The sequence below is a fragment of the Thamnophis elegans genome, chromosome 1, assembly GCF_009769535.1.
Source record: "Thamnophis elegans isolate rThaEle1 chromosome 1, rThaEle1.pri, whole genome shotgun sequence".
Classification (NCBI taxonomy): Eukaryota; Metazoa; Chordata; class Lepidosauria; order Squamata; family Colubridae; genus Thamnophis; species Thamnophis elegans.
In genome coordinates this window covers 82,840,007-82,853,500 of record NC_045541.1, presented here as the reverse complement: position 1 = coordinate 82,853,500, position 13,494 = coordinate 82,840,007, and the positions used below count along the sequence as shown (strand labels likewise).

At 36.5% G+C, this 13,494-nt stretch overlaps 1 protein-coding gene across 1 annotated transcript in view; it reads right to left on the bottom strand.

Moving 5' to 3' along the window:
* Nucleotides 1-11,802, bottom strand: part of USH1C (USH1 protein network component harmonin) — a 63,776-nt gene extending 51,974 nt beyond the window's left edge. The window contains exons 1-4 of the mRNA XM_032209197.1: nucleotides 11,614-11,802; nucleotides 6,758-6,825; nucleotides 3,713-3,856; nucleotides 2,733-2,871 (exon numbers count right to left, since the gene is read on the bottom strand). Of these exons, the coding sequence (XP_032065088.1) occupies nucleotides 2,733-2,871; nucleotides 3,713-3,856; nucleotides 6,758-6,825; nucleotides 11,614-11,649 (387 nt within the window). The 5' untranslated portion in view covers nucleotides 11,650-11,802. The remainder of the gene's footprint in view (nucleotides 1-2,732; nucleotides 2,872-3,712; nucleotides 3,857-6,757; nucleotides 6,826-11,613) is intronic.
* Nucleotides 11,803-13,494: the final 1,692 nt, after the last annotated feature.

Genomic DNA, 13,494 nt, shown 5'->3' with positions numbered 1-13,494 from the left:
AAAGCTCCCACTGTTTCACACTTTAACAACTCTTTTCCATGATTATAATCTCTACAGGTTTCTGTTTTGTTTTTGTTTTTAAAAAGTGATAGTGGTGATGATGGCTAAATTGCTATTGCTAATGCTATCACCATAAAAGAAACAATGAACACACTTGAGTTCTCAGGTGTTTTAGAATGGAGGGAATTATAAGGTAGAACATGCCTTCTTTATGTACAAAATTTCATTTCTAAGGAAATACTTTTAGGAAACATTTTATGTCTTGCATTTTCAGCATGTATTAAGCTGCTTGTGTTATTACTGAAGAACTATGGGACTAAAAGGAAAAGTATCAAACAGAAAATGCTTTGTTTTGGCTTTTGAAAACTGTCTCTTTACTAGCTGGACTATAGGAAGCAGAACTGTGGTGGTTTCAAATTTTCTATTTTCTCATTTTGCTGTACGTCTATTATCCATAATAACTTTCAGCTCCTTTTAGCCCCCAACATCCTCAAAGATATCTGTATCCGGGAGAATAGCTAGAAGAATTTTTGAAAAGGTGAATGACATGAAAAGGCTAAACACTGTCTATTCAGAAAAAAAAAATTGAAGCCATCACTGGAAAATAGGTCAGAGCTAGAAATGTTCCTCAGTTACAGATACATAGTTTTAGCAGTATAGAAAACTTTTAATTTCTCATAGATGAATCAAAATAGTATGGAAAAAAGGGGAAGAAACTGATATCTTGACTACTCATTACTTTTCTCAGACCAGATTTTTTCCAGCTTAGAAAATACGTGGAGATTTAATGAAATAATGCAGATGGATGAAATTTCAGAAGCATTTGGCATTATCACGAGACAGCAATTTAGAACAATGGGCCTCCTGTCAACTTCTCTTATTTACTTGTTTTCAGAAAGTTTCAAAGATGTCCCTCAGAGATTATTATGAATACAGTTTATGTTAATACTTAAAATCACATATCAACAGAGTCAGGTCAGCAACTATGTTTGCTGCAGATTCCTAACAGCTTCTTAGAAAATTTTGCTTATAATACAAGGAATATTTAATATTAGTTAACATGTGTTCTATTTAAACATCTTCTTTTGGACTTTTCTTGAGTTAGTTTATGAGTCAATATATAATATTCATGGTTTTCTAAATTATTCATAACATAAATGTGTGTAAGTTTATAAGTTGTGCCTTTCATAATAATAAACAACATTTGTGTGTGCTTCTCATTCCCTCTTTGTGTAATTGAAAGTCAAATTCTTTCCCAGCATACAGAACAAGGGTGTCAAACTCAAAGCCGCAGACCTGCGGGGTGCTTAGATCTGGCCCATGGGGCCACCCTGGAAACAATGAAGAACTGGCCTGTGGTGCCTCTGCCAGTGAAAACAGAACCTGTGAAGGCTGCAGGTGACCCTCCTGAGCTTTGTTTTTGCTGGCAGAGGGTAGCAGGAGGCTGCCCCAGCTGAAAACGGAGCTCAGGAGCCCATTTTTGCTGGCAGAGCACTTGGGCCACCATAGGCGCCCCCTGAGAAGAATGATTTCAAGCTGGCCACACTCACTCTGGTCCCCCAAGGTTAAACACAATCCTGAGGCAGCCCTCAATGAAATTGAGTTTGACACCCTTGATCTAGAAGATATTCAAAGAGATATAAAGTTGCAAGTACAAATTGCCAACTTGACTTGATTAACATAATCAAAGGCTATTTTATTATCATTGAAGTACAATTGATTTCTTTTTGATACTGTTTGGCTTTCTCGGTTATTTAGCATTAGCAATATTGTCTCTTTGTTTCTTGGCCTTTATTAAAGTCAGATTTGAATATCTGACATCTTTTCCACAGGGAGCTCTAATCTATGTTGGATAACCATTAATCTTATTTTGCTAGCATGGTATGTAGAGTGATCTCTTCCAAGTTGTGTTATTCTCCAGATTTGCTGGCATACTTTAATTACTGTATATACTCGAGTATAAGCCTAGTTTTTCAGCCCACTTTTTGGGCTGAAAAAAGCCGCCTCGGCTTATACTCGAGTCAGTGAAAAATTTGCCCGAAATGGAGGAGAAAAAGGGGCGGGGCCATGCCGCTGGGTGACACTCGTGAATGGCCCAGTGCCCCTGTGAGTTTCCCCTCCCTCTGTGTCAGTTTGCCGCGCAGCGCGCACCGCACCATCCCCCCTCCTCACGTTCTAATGTAATGCAGGGCTGTCTTACGATTCCCCTTCCTCCCCCTCCTGCCGCTCTGCAACGATGTCCCACCTCCTCCTTGTTATGGCAAGCAGCCACATAGCGATGTCCCACCTCCTCTGGTACAGTGATCCAATGATAGGAATCACTGTGCCGTGTGTCATAGGAGGCGGGACATCGCTCCCGCGGCTGCACGGGACATCATCATCACAGCGGGACATCAGCATCATGAGGTGAGTGAAGTATTTCATTGAATACACCGCTAGTTTACTGTTTTTCTTTGAAATAAATATTCAAAAACATTATTGGTATCTATTTTTATTTTTGAAATTTACCGGTAGCTGCTGCATTTCCCACCCTAGGCTTATACTCGAGTCAATAACTTTTCCAGTTTTTTGTGGTAAAATTAGGTGCCTCGGCTTATATTCAGGTCGGCCTATACTCGAGTATATACGGTACAATCTTTACAAATTTTTCTTTCGATAAGGATTTTTCTTCCTAAAATGCATTTTGGGTATGGTAGCTACAAGACTTTTAATTGTATACATTTTTCCATCACCTGAAGTCCAACACTGTCTGCTTGTCCTCCTTTTATTAGCTGTGAAATAAACAGGCCACAAGCAAATTCAGCACCTCCTCGCACACTTATTCCAAGGCCTTCGGGATGCAGACGATCCAATCTCACTTCCTTCAGTTTCCTATAAAAGTTGTAATATCAAATAATTTACAGTTGCAACATAAAAGTTCCTATAAATCAAACGTATCTATCTTTCCTTTATAATTAGGTTCTAGGCTTTCAAAGAGTACGAGATATATGATTCAAATTTCATTATCCAAGCTTTCAATTTATTTTATTTTATTATTTTTGGAGTTTCTATGCTAGTCCAATCTCATTAATTTGTGGCAAGGATACAGAAAGTTATCAACCATTGTTTCAGTTCTTGTGCTGCTATAGAAAAAATTTATTTAGCAAACATGTATATTGCAAAATGCTTTCTTCTTCATATTCATTAATCTTTGGCTATTGATTTCATTATTGGATGATATTTTTTTAAAAACCCACACATTTTCTAACGTGGTCTACTCATTGCTCTTCACCAGCTCTCTAAAGACAAAACACATTTCATTTAATTGTGTTTTCTAAGGGAGAAGGTTTGAAGGGGAGAAACTCCTTGATGGAATTGTTAATGTGTTTTTCATAATAGTTTAGTGATAATAATTTATTATGGATTTTGATAGAGCTTAATCTGATGATGTTTTGCAATTTTTTGTGAAGCATATGGCTAGTGGTGGGGAAGACGAAGTTAGATCTGTTGTCATATTTTATGATAAGGAAAAGAGGAAAATGAAAGGTCCTTTTAGTAGTTCTATACTTTATAATACAAAATAATTAGTTATTTCAAAAGTGTGCTTTGATATTAAATGAAGCTATATAGAACACTGTTCTGAATGACCATATATAGTGTACTTTCAGTTTTTATAAAAGAATTAGCTTTTATATGTTTTTTCCCCATAGTCAAAGATATTGTTCAACCTTACCTTGTTCGTTTAGGTGTCAACTGATCATATTCCACTTGGTGTTTTAATGGGATAAGAGGACAAATGGCCTCAAACAATGGTAGTCGACTTGGTTCATTGATTACATACTTCAGATCACCAACCAACACTGGAAGATTCATTGATCTATAGAATTTGGGAAACTTGTGTTAGTCTGTCATAATAAAGAGCTCCCCTAAGCACTTATAGCAAGTGACAAAATGTCATGGCCGGGGATTACTACTTTTAATAACATTTGTTACTTGGAAAAAGGGCTACCAGACTCCTTCTGATTTTTGGATCTACAGAATGAAATTGTGGAAAGTTATAAAACAAATCTATAATTGACACCTACTGATAATTTATTTAGCACAGAATGTAGTATTTTGCTGATAACCTAATATATACCTTTTCTCTTTTACTAAAAACAACAACAACAGGGAAACCTTAAGTGACCAAGTTACTGATGAGCAGCAGAATCTACCATCTATCAATTCATCTTATAACAACTATGGCATGTGGAATATCAAGTTTTAAGTTATAAGTAGAGTAAATGGTAAATGGTAAGAATTAACAAATGAAAGAAAAAAATAGATATGTTATATGAAATGTAATAGATCTGATTAAATTGCTCTATGGATTCAGTGGAAGCATGGATGATTTGCAAGACTAGTATGGTATAGAGAAGTACTATGAACAGCATTGCTGTAAAATTTAAGTACTGTGTATTTCTGTTTCCATATCTAATGTCTTTTTTGTTTAGCGGTACTTTTTACTCCTTTTCTGCACCTTGTACAACTGCTTACTCAAAGAGAAATGTATTTATTTATTGTATGATACACTCAAAGACGACTAGCAGAATAGCTATAAGGATAGTATTGGTGCAAATATATCTATATCTATATCTATATCTATATCTATATCTATATCTATACCTATACCTATTTCTATATCTATCTATCTATCTATCTATCTATCTATCTATCTATCTATCTATCATCTATCTATCTATCTATCTATCTATCATCTATCTATACACACACACACACACACACACACACACATATACATACACATTATGTGTGTATCTGCATGTATGACTAGTAAAAACTAAGTAAAATGGAAAGTAATGTAAATAAGAAAGAAAGTAATGTGTAATTTAAATTTCACTTATTTCAATGCAAAATAAATGGAAGCAACTTTCTTTGGATCCAATCATTTATTTAATTGTATGGTTAAACTAGAAACATATTTACTGGAAGGGATATTCTGATCATAATAGTTAATGTATAGTCTTAACCAGGTTTGGAAAGGTTAAATTTATTCTGTACTGCCTATTCAGCTATGTAAAATATATGTACAATGCATGACGGTACAATTATATTATCACAGGTATTGAACAACCTAATAGGATTGCTTGATATACAAACAGTACCTTACTAATAGCAATCAAATAATTCCAAATAGTCAATTACAAAATTCAATTGCACTTTCAATGGAACATCAAATAAAGTTGAGTTTTCTGAAATTTTAAAACCCCCAAATGCATTGATGTTGTATGCACTGTTTTCCTCAAGAACAATAGCCATCTATTTATTTTTAAATAAAAATATTTCCCCATTTAATAAGCATTGCATGGATAGACCATGCTCATTTGTGATACAATAATAAGGAAACAGTATTGGTATACTAAAAAATTTATACAATTCTAGTGGCATATATTTTTGAGGATTAGAGCCCATCATGGAATAGGAATCTAATTTTCATTTGCCTTGGTATTATGTCTTTAAGTATCCCTAAGGAAAAATTAAGACAGAATCCTGATCCAGGTAATAAAATAAAAAGTATTAGTTTTAAAAGCTTTGGCAAAGAGATGTCCTTTGGGAAGAATAGAATGGAATAAGGCTAGAAGCAAAAATCAATGGGGACTAATATTGTCCAAGGAGTTACAAATACTTAGGTTTCTCTTTAGGCAGCAAAGGACAGGGTCTTCCAGAGATATTTATTTAATTATCAATAATATTTCCCAGTGTAGGGTAGATAAGGATTGAGCAAAGAAAAGAAGTTTGTACCTTCCAGCCACATTTTAAACAATTAACTCATCAGAATTCTTTCTTCTCTAAACAGCTGCAAACCAGACTTTATGAATGGATAAACAATTACAGTCTCAAGGGAAACCAAAATGAATTAGTAGCCAAAAGCACACCAAGATATATCTTTGGAGAAAAATCACAAAGAAAACCAGCCAAATACCATTCTGCTGAGATGGTACAAATTAAACTGTAAGCTTCACTTTTGAAATCTGGAGAAATATTCCCACTTATTCTATGCAAGATAAAATGGGCTCACACCTATTTCAATTATTAATGAGTAGAAAATGAAACTATAATTGCATCCTATTTGTGTTGAGAAAATAAGAAAACAGAGAAAAAATGGAATACATATTTTCTTGCTGAAGAGGATCTGTGGCACTATTATTTAAGTTATATGGCACTTTTAAGAATAAAATTATTGTTTGTGTATGCATGTATGTATACAGTACATCTAAACACCAACATTATAATCATTACATATATTTCATTTAATGCCTCTGATCTCATTGCTCACACTATTTGAAACCCTTTTTATACAGCTACATTTCCATGTCCAAATCTATCTTCTACTTCAAAACACCATTCCATAGATCCTATGAAATTAGCTTTGGGAACACGAGCTCATGTTTTCATGCATTTGTATGTTTTTACAGAGCCAGAATTCTTATGGAAATACAATGGTAACTTTGTTGTAAATGCATAAATTAAAAACATTTAGATCTAGTGAAAGTTATATACAATAAAGCAAAGTTAACAAATGCATTATTTTTTCCAAATTAGTATTTGCCTTTTACTTAATAAAACAATTGTTAAAGGAGGTGTTTGATATTCCTATTAAATACTTTTAATATTTTACTATGAGTTAAAATAGAGGGATTTCCCCCCTTATTTACCTATTATCTCCAGTCATGTGCAAAGACACTATAAAACTAAAAGCATTAACACAAAGACTTACTGGTGGTACATCCGCAGTACATCATACAGATAATCTTTCTCTGCTTCATTATCGATTAAGAGGTCAACCTGAAAAATAAATAACGTCATTATAATTCTGTTCATAAATAGGAAATCCTGAAGATTTCCCCCTTGCCATTAATCCCGAAGCCATTACAGTATCTGATTCCCTTACCTGATATTGAGTAAATACCTGAATAAATATTTTCAAAAAACGTTTAGGCCATTCACTAATGTAGCCCATGATTGCAAATCGCAACTATGAAGGACAGGACCGAAACCAGCTATTCACCGGCTTCTCTGAATGCAACCATCTTCCTGAAGATGCGCAATCAAGTAAATTATTCCACCCTGCTTTGATATTGTGAGCTTGCTGTTAAATAGTTATCCTTTCTTCACTCTCTGAAACAGCAGGTTCAATTAACCTCGTGTCAGGTTGCAAGAGTTTCGCTCTACTAACTGTTTCTAAAACAAACAACTAAAAACCTGACAAAATGACTTGCTTTTCTGAAACCGGGAATCTCCATGGTCTATTCATTTCTATTAACAGTAAAAGTGAATTATTTGTGCATTTTGCTGAGAGTTAAGTGGTTACAATATAATTTAAAGCCACTTAAGAGAAGAACATACTAAACTGCTTTATGCTAAAACACAGCAGGGGTTCATTCTCAGTAATGGAAGACAGATATTATGGCATCACTCTATTGTTTTTTGTGTCCCAGAATGTAGTAAGTTATTTTCCAATGCAGCCTCATCTTACAACCATTCATTAAGTGGAAGACAGATATTATGGCATCACTCTATTGTTTTTTGTGTCCCAGAATGTAGTAAGTTATTTTCCAATGCAGCCTCATCTTACAACCATTCATTAAGTGGCTCTTCAAAGTTAAGGCCCTGAAAAAAGTGATGTATGACCAGTTTTTACACTTATGACTGTTGCAGCATTCTCATGGTCACCTGATTAAAATCCGGGCACTTGGTAATTGTCATGTATTTATTACAGCTGTACTGCCCTGGGAACATGTGATTACCATTTGTAACCTTCCCAGTCTTCTTCTGCAAGCAAAGTCAATGGGGAAAGCCAGATTTGCTTAATGACCTCATTATTCAGTTAACAACTGCAGTAATTCACTTAACAACTATGGCAAAAAGGTTGTCAAATGGGGTATAAAATTCACTCAACAACTGTCTTGCTTAGCAATGAAAATTTGGGGTGCAATTGTGGTTGATAAGTCGAAGACTACTAGTATTTGGCTTCCCCTTTTGAGTCAGCTGGGCTGTTTCCATCAGTCTTTTGTTGTTGTTATCCTTATTTTGAATATCATGGTGTTTTTCAGACCGTGAGAACTAACTTTCACATCCAGATTAACGCAGTTTGAATGGGTGATGTAATATACCTTAATTAATATCTATACCTGTTCAGGTCACCTAGAGACCCCAAGGTATGTGGTTATAGCCATAAGTACTTGCAATAGCAGCACTCTAAAAAAGCAAATGGATTGCATACAAAAGTATTGTAATAAATGTCAATTTTAAAAAAAGTAATCTCCAGTGCATACTACTGATATTTTTTTATTATTTGTCTTTATGGGATACCAATAAATTACAAACAAACAAATAAGAATCACTTGTCAGTGTTTCATACAATATATTATGAACAGAATGTTGTCATGATGAAGGCAGCACATTCCTATATATTAATAAAATATGTACAAAAATCTGAACATATTCAATGTCTTCTGAATATGCAATAATAAATAGAACATAAATTTACAAGAGACATTAGTATTCCTTATTGCATCACTTTACCTTTCTAAGACATTAATGTACATAAAATAAAAAACATAAATAATGATGATGAATTCTACACTTGGAATCTAAAGTTGTTCCTTTAGAATCATATCAGCCAATAAAGTTTGTTAAAAAAAGAAAAGAATCATATCTTTTCCATCTATCACCTTGGAGACTACAGTGGCACAAAATAATTACAAATAATTACTTCAAATAAATGTCTAAATTATGAAATGTAATAACAATATTTAGCCTGAATTTTAGACTTTTAATTTTTATATTGAATGCTTTACTTTAAATAAAAAGTTTCCTTATAGAGTCAGTTACTGAAAATATAAATTTTATTTAGTCCTGACAAGGTATCTGAATGCTAATGCTAATGAAGTAAGATTCTGAACAGATATGGACTGTGTTCATAGAAGAAATTTAAATAAGCAAATTAGATTGCAGAGTTATGTATGAGAGTTATGTATCAGCACAAAAGGTCACAAGTACAAAGTACATGATCATAAATATATTTAACGCATATGGTTGAAATGTGTCTGTTGCTCCACAGCTAAATGTTAATAGCTCTGAGATATAGACATAATAGTAATTAACTGGCATCTTTGGTAAAGAGCTGCACAAAGCATCTTAACATTTTCTACTTCAAGGTACTCTGAAAAATTGATCTAATACTATACTGGATACATAGCGTTGTGTAATACAGTACAGTACAGTGTAGTAATACTATAGTAGATGGCTCAATGGTTAAGATATTGAATGCTCAGTAGTTACGATGCAGGTTCGAGACCAAAGTGCCACACAACGAGGTGAGCTGCCATCCTCACCCCAGCTCCTGCCAACCTAGCAGTTCTAAAGCATGCAAATGCAACTAGACAAATAGGTACCACTATGGTGGGAAGGTAACAGTGCTCTCTATCATCATTCTGGCCACATGACTGCAGCAATGGGCAGCAATGGCTCAATGGCTTTGAAACTCAGATGAGCACCATCCTCTATAGTCAGCAATGACTAGCAGAGTAAAATCCACAGGGATTCCTTTACCCCATCCCTTTTTTTACTACATTGGGTAATTTTAATTCTTAGGTATAAAATACAAATGATGGAGAAATGTTTTTTACTATAACCAAGTTCTCTGAAAGATTTATTTTGATTTTCCCCTCTAGATATATTTTATGCCTAGGAAAAGGAGGCAATCCATGAAAAGAAATAATGCCATACAACTTGTATTTTAAAACAAACAAGTATGACTTAAAATCATAGCAAGGATATCTTCTGAACGTTTTCTAGATGAAAGAAGTACTAAGCATGGCTTGGAGCAGTGTTTTCCAAACTTAGCAAGTTTATGATATGTGGACATCTTAAAGTTGCCAACTTTTGAAAAACTCTGGCTTAGAGGTTGTATTTGTTCTGCCTGAAAAGTAAAGGGGGCCAAAAACTACAATCTCCTGTGTGTGTGTGTGTGTGTGTGTGTGTGTGTGTGTGTGTGGTAAATATATTTGCAATATTGGAATTTGGTAGCTTAAAGGACAAAACAAGAGATCAGCTAATGCCGTACAAATGCTTTTTGGCATCCATTTCACCATGTCACATTCCTGAGCCTCCCTAAATGAGCTTTAGTCCTACTTACTTAGGGACAGCTTCGCCCCTAGCATAGCACACAGAGCATGATGTGGCCCTTCAGCCAATGCAAGTTCCACACCCCTATTCTAGACTGCAATCACAACCTTTTTAAGAAGAAAAAGGAAGAAATGTAAAGTTAGCACTTTTATAGTGGAGCTGTTTTGAATAATACTCATGATTTGTGCACTGCAAAAGAAGGACCGCTGCATCTGAAACATACTTGTTGGAAAAGAAAGCAACTGTAGGCCAATACATCACAAAGGTAGGCTAGAAAAGCTTCTTTTTGGGGGGAGGACACACCTCTTAAGAGGTACTGGTAGCAAACATACCCTCAGGGCCTGCCACAAAGAAGAGGGAGTCAAACTATTCTCCAAAGTAGCTGAAGGTAGGACAAGAAGCCATGGGTGGAAACTAATCAAGGAGAGAAGCAACTTAGAACTAAGGAGAAATTTCCTGAACACTTACAACAATTAATCAGTGGAACAACTTGCCTCCAGAAGTTGTGAATGCTCCAACACTGGAAGTTTTTAAGAAGATGTTGGATAGCCATTTGTGTGAAGTGGTGTGTGGTTTGCTGCCTAAGCAGGGGATTGGACTAGAAGACCTTCAAGGTCCCTTCCAACTCTGTTATTCTATATTCTATACATTAGAGTGAACAAAACTAGAAATTTCAATTAGTCACTCCTTCCGCACTCCACCATTCCCCAACCAAGAAAATTACATACTATAATTGAAAAAGGTAAATGAATAGACATAATTTTTTTTCCACACACAGGCTTTAAAAAAAAAATGTATTCAAGCAATGTTTAGACACATCTGTACTGCAAGCTGAGTTAACTTGCCATTATTGGCACTCCTTTTCTTATCCGTCTGAGAGAATAAAAAATAAAACGTAATAAAACTAGACTTTCCGACTGCAAGAGGAAGAGAAGGCAAAAAAAAAAGAAGAAAAAGGTGTTTGAAGTCTTTTCCTTTCGAGCGAAGGTAAGAGGCGCCGTTTTTAAAATAAGGATGCCTCCCGTAAACTCATTTCCTCAACTTTATACTGCCTAAACTAGTTCCCCCACTTCGACAGGTGTATGCAAAGGGGACACCCAGGTTTGGCTGCACGCGTGGATTTCGCAAAGCAACCCTCCTCTCTCCTCCCTTCTGAACCCCAAACCCCGCAATTTCGGCCACCAGGCGGACAGACCCACCCTCCAGTTCTGCTGAAATAAAGTTTCCATCTCCCCCACCCTTCTCCTCGGCTCTCCCCGCCAAGCCCGAGTTAATCGATACCAAGAGTCCAGAGTCCCAGCAAGATGTCTCTTTCTCTTTGCTCCGTCAGCCGCCGCCGCCGCCGCTCCCATCCCGCACAAGGCCAAACCGTGGAAAAACCCGACACGTCCCCCAAAGCCGCGGGGATCGTTTGGCGTGGAGCTCAGAGCGCTTCTAGCTCACCTTGTGCCTGAATTCCCGGGCCAGCTTCCTTTCCATGACAAAGGGAGAGCGACCTTCCCGTGGCGCTTGCTTCGCCCAACCAGCCCCTTGGAGCGCCCACTGCGGATGCGGTTTCCTCCGGGTGCTGGAGAAGAAGAGATCAATGAGCAAAACTCTGGACCACCGCTAGAGGGCGGGGCATAGCACCGTGAGAAAAGCCGGCGGACGTCAAGGAAGGTCAAGAGGGAAAGGAGGCGTTTCCCTCGTTCGCCTCCTCCTCTGTCCTGACTTCCTTTTTCTTCCAAGCGCTCTAACTTGGCTTTAGTTTTCGTGGCTAAGAGATCAACAAACGGCAGCGTCTTTTTGCGCCAGCTCTTCTCCGTTTTCCCTGTTTGTGTTGTTTAACACATGGTAACAAGTCTTTTTTCAAGGCTGAATTTCGGCCACGGGTTGATGATGCCCATCGGAACTGTGACTTGAAGGAAATTTTTACTTTTTACGTTAAAATGCCAGGCAATAAAATTTCACAGAAACTTTTAAGTCGCACAGCGGCTATCTGAAAGTAATTTTATTTAGATGGTGAGAGTTGAACATGTGAAAGTGCAGAGTTTCTCAAAGATTTTGCATGGGTGGGGGAGGGAGAGACTTGGTTGCAGGATCTGGGGTTGGCTAGTCTAGAGAAAAGAAGAATTAGGGGTGACATGATAGCAGTATTCCAATATTTGAGGGGGTGCCACAAAGAACGGAGGGGGGGTTTCCAAATCATTTTCCAAAGTACCAAAGAACAGGACAAGAAACAATAGTTGGACACTAATCAAAGAGAGAAGCAAGCTGGAATTAAGGAGAAACTTCCTAACAGTGAGGACAATTAACAGTAGAACAGGTTGCCTTCAGAAATCAGGGTGCTTCATCACTGGAGGTTTTTAAAAAGAGACTGGAACCCACTTATCTGAAATGGGTCAGGGGGCTGGACTAGAAGACCTCCAAGGTCCTTTCCAATTCTGCTTCCTCAGCTCTACCCACGAATACAACAATCTTCAGTTGTAAACTGATATTGGATCCATATTTTTTTTTTACCTTACTGTCACATAAGCATCTTGGGTCTTCAGGATTTTTGAAAGTCTGATATTCTATGGTCTGTAAAAATGTTTTAGAATGATATAATCTGCAGGGGCCATTTGAGACTATTGATTCCAACCCTTGCTCAGTGCAGGAAGCAATTCAAAGCATCTGATGATCTAACATCACTTAACATCTCTAATATACCTTCCTCCTCAACGGAGTTATTTTTAGGTAATGTCTGACAGTATGATGGTAATGTCACACTGCACAATCAACCAAGTAAGGCAAAAAATAATATTGGCATTCCCACAACATTCTAGAAACAAATAGTATTCCAAAGGCTTCAAATATTTTCAGCCTTCCCAGAAAGCATGTTCTTAGTCCATAAAAGCCAGTGAAGTATAATCATTAAAGAACTGGGCTAGAACTAGAGAGAGAGACCCAGGTTTGAGTCTCCACTTGGTCTTAGAATTGACGAGGCAGGCTATACAAAATACTGTGCTAAAATAGCATAGCATTGGTTAGTTTGTGAATCAATATGTAGAAATCCAGCCATTGCCTGCACTGCCATTCAATTTAAAGTTTTAAGCAGCTAAAATAGATATCCTCAATTGTTTAAAATTTCTTGGCTATCCAGAATACTGAAGTAGGTCAATTTGAGACCAATTCAGTTATTAGATTAAATAAAAGAAAGTGTTAGCTCTGTTTTCTATAGATAAGACTGAAATTGGGGGACAAAAGAAGAAATCTTAGAAATGGCAAACCATTTCTTATTGTTAAGAAAACTACAGGCATTTGTCCATGATATTACTAGAAATCTGACTTGAAGGAAGAGTTGGA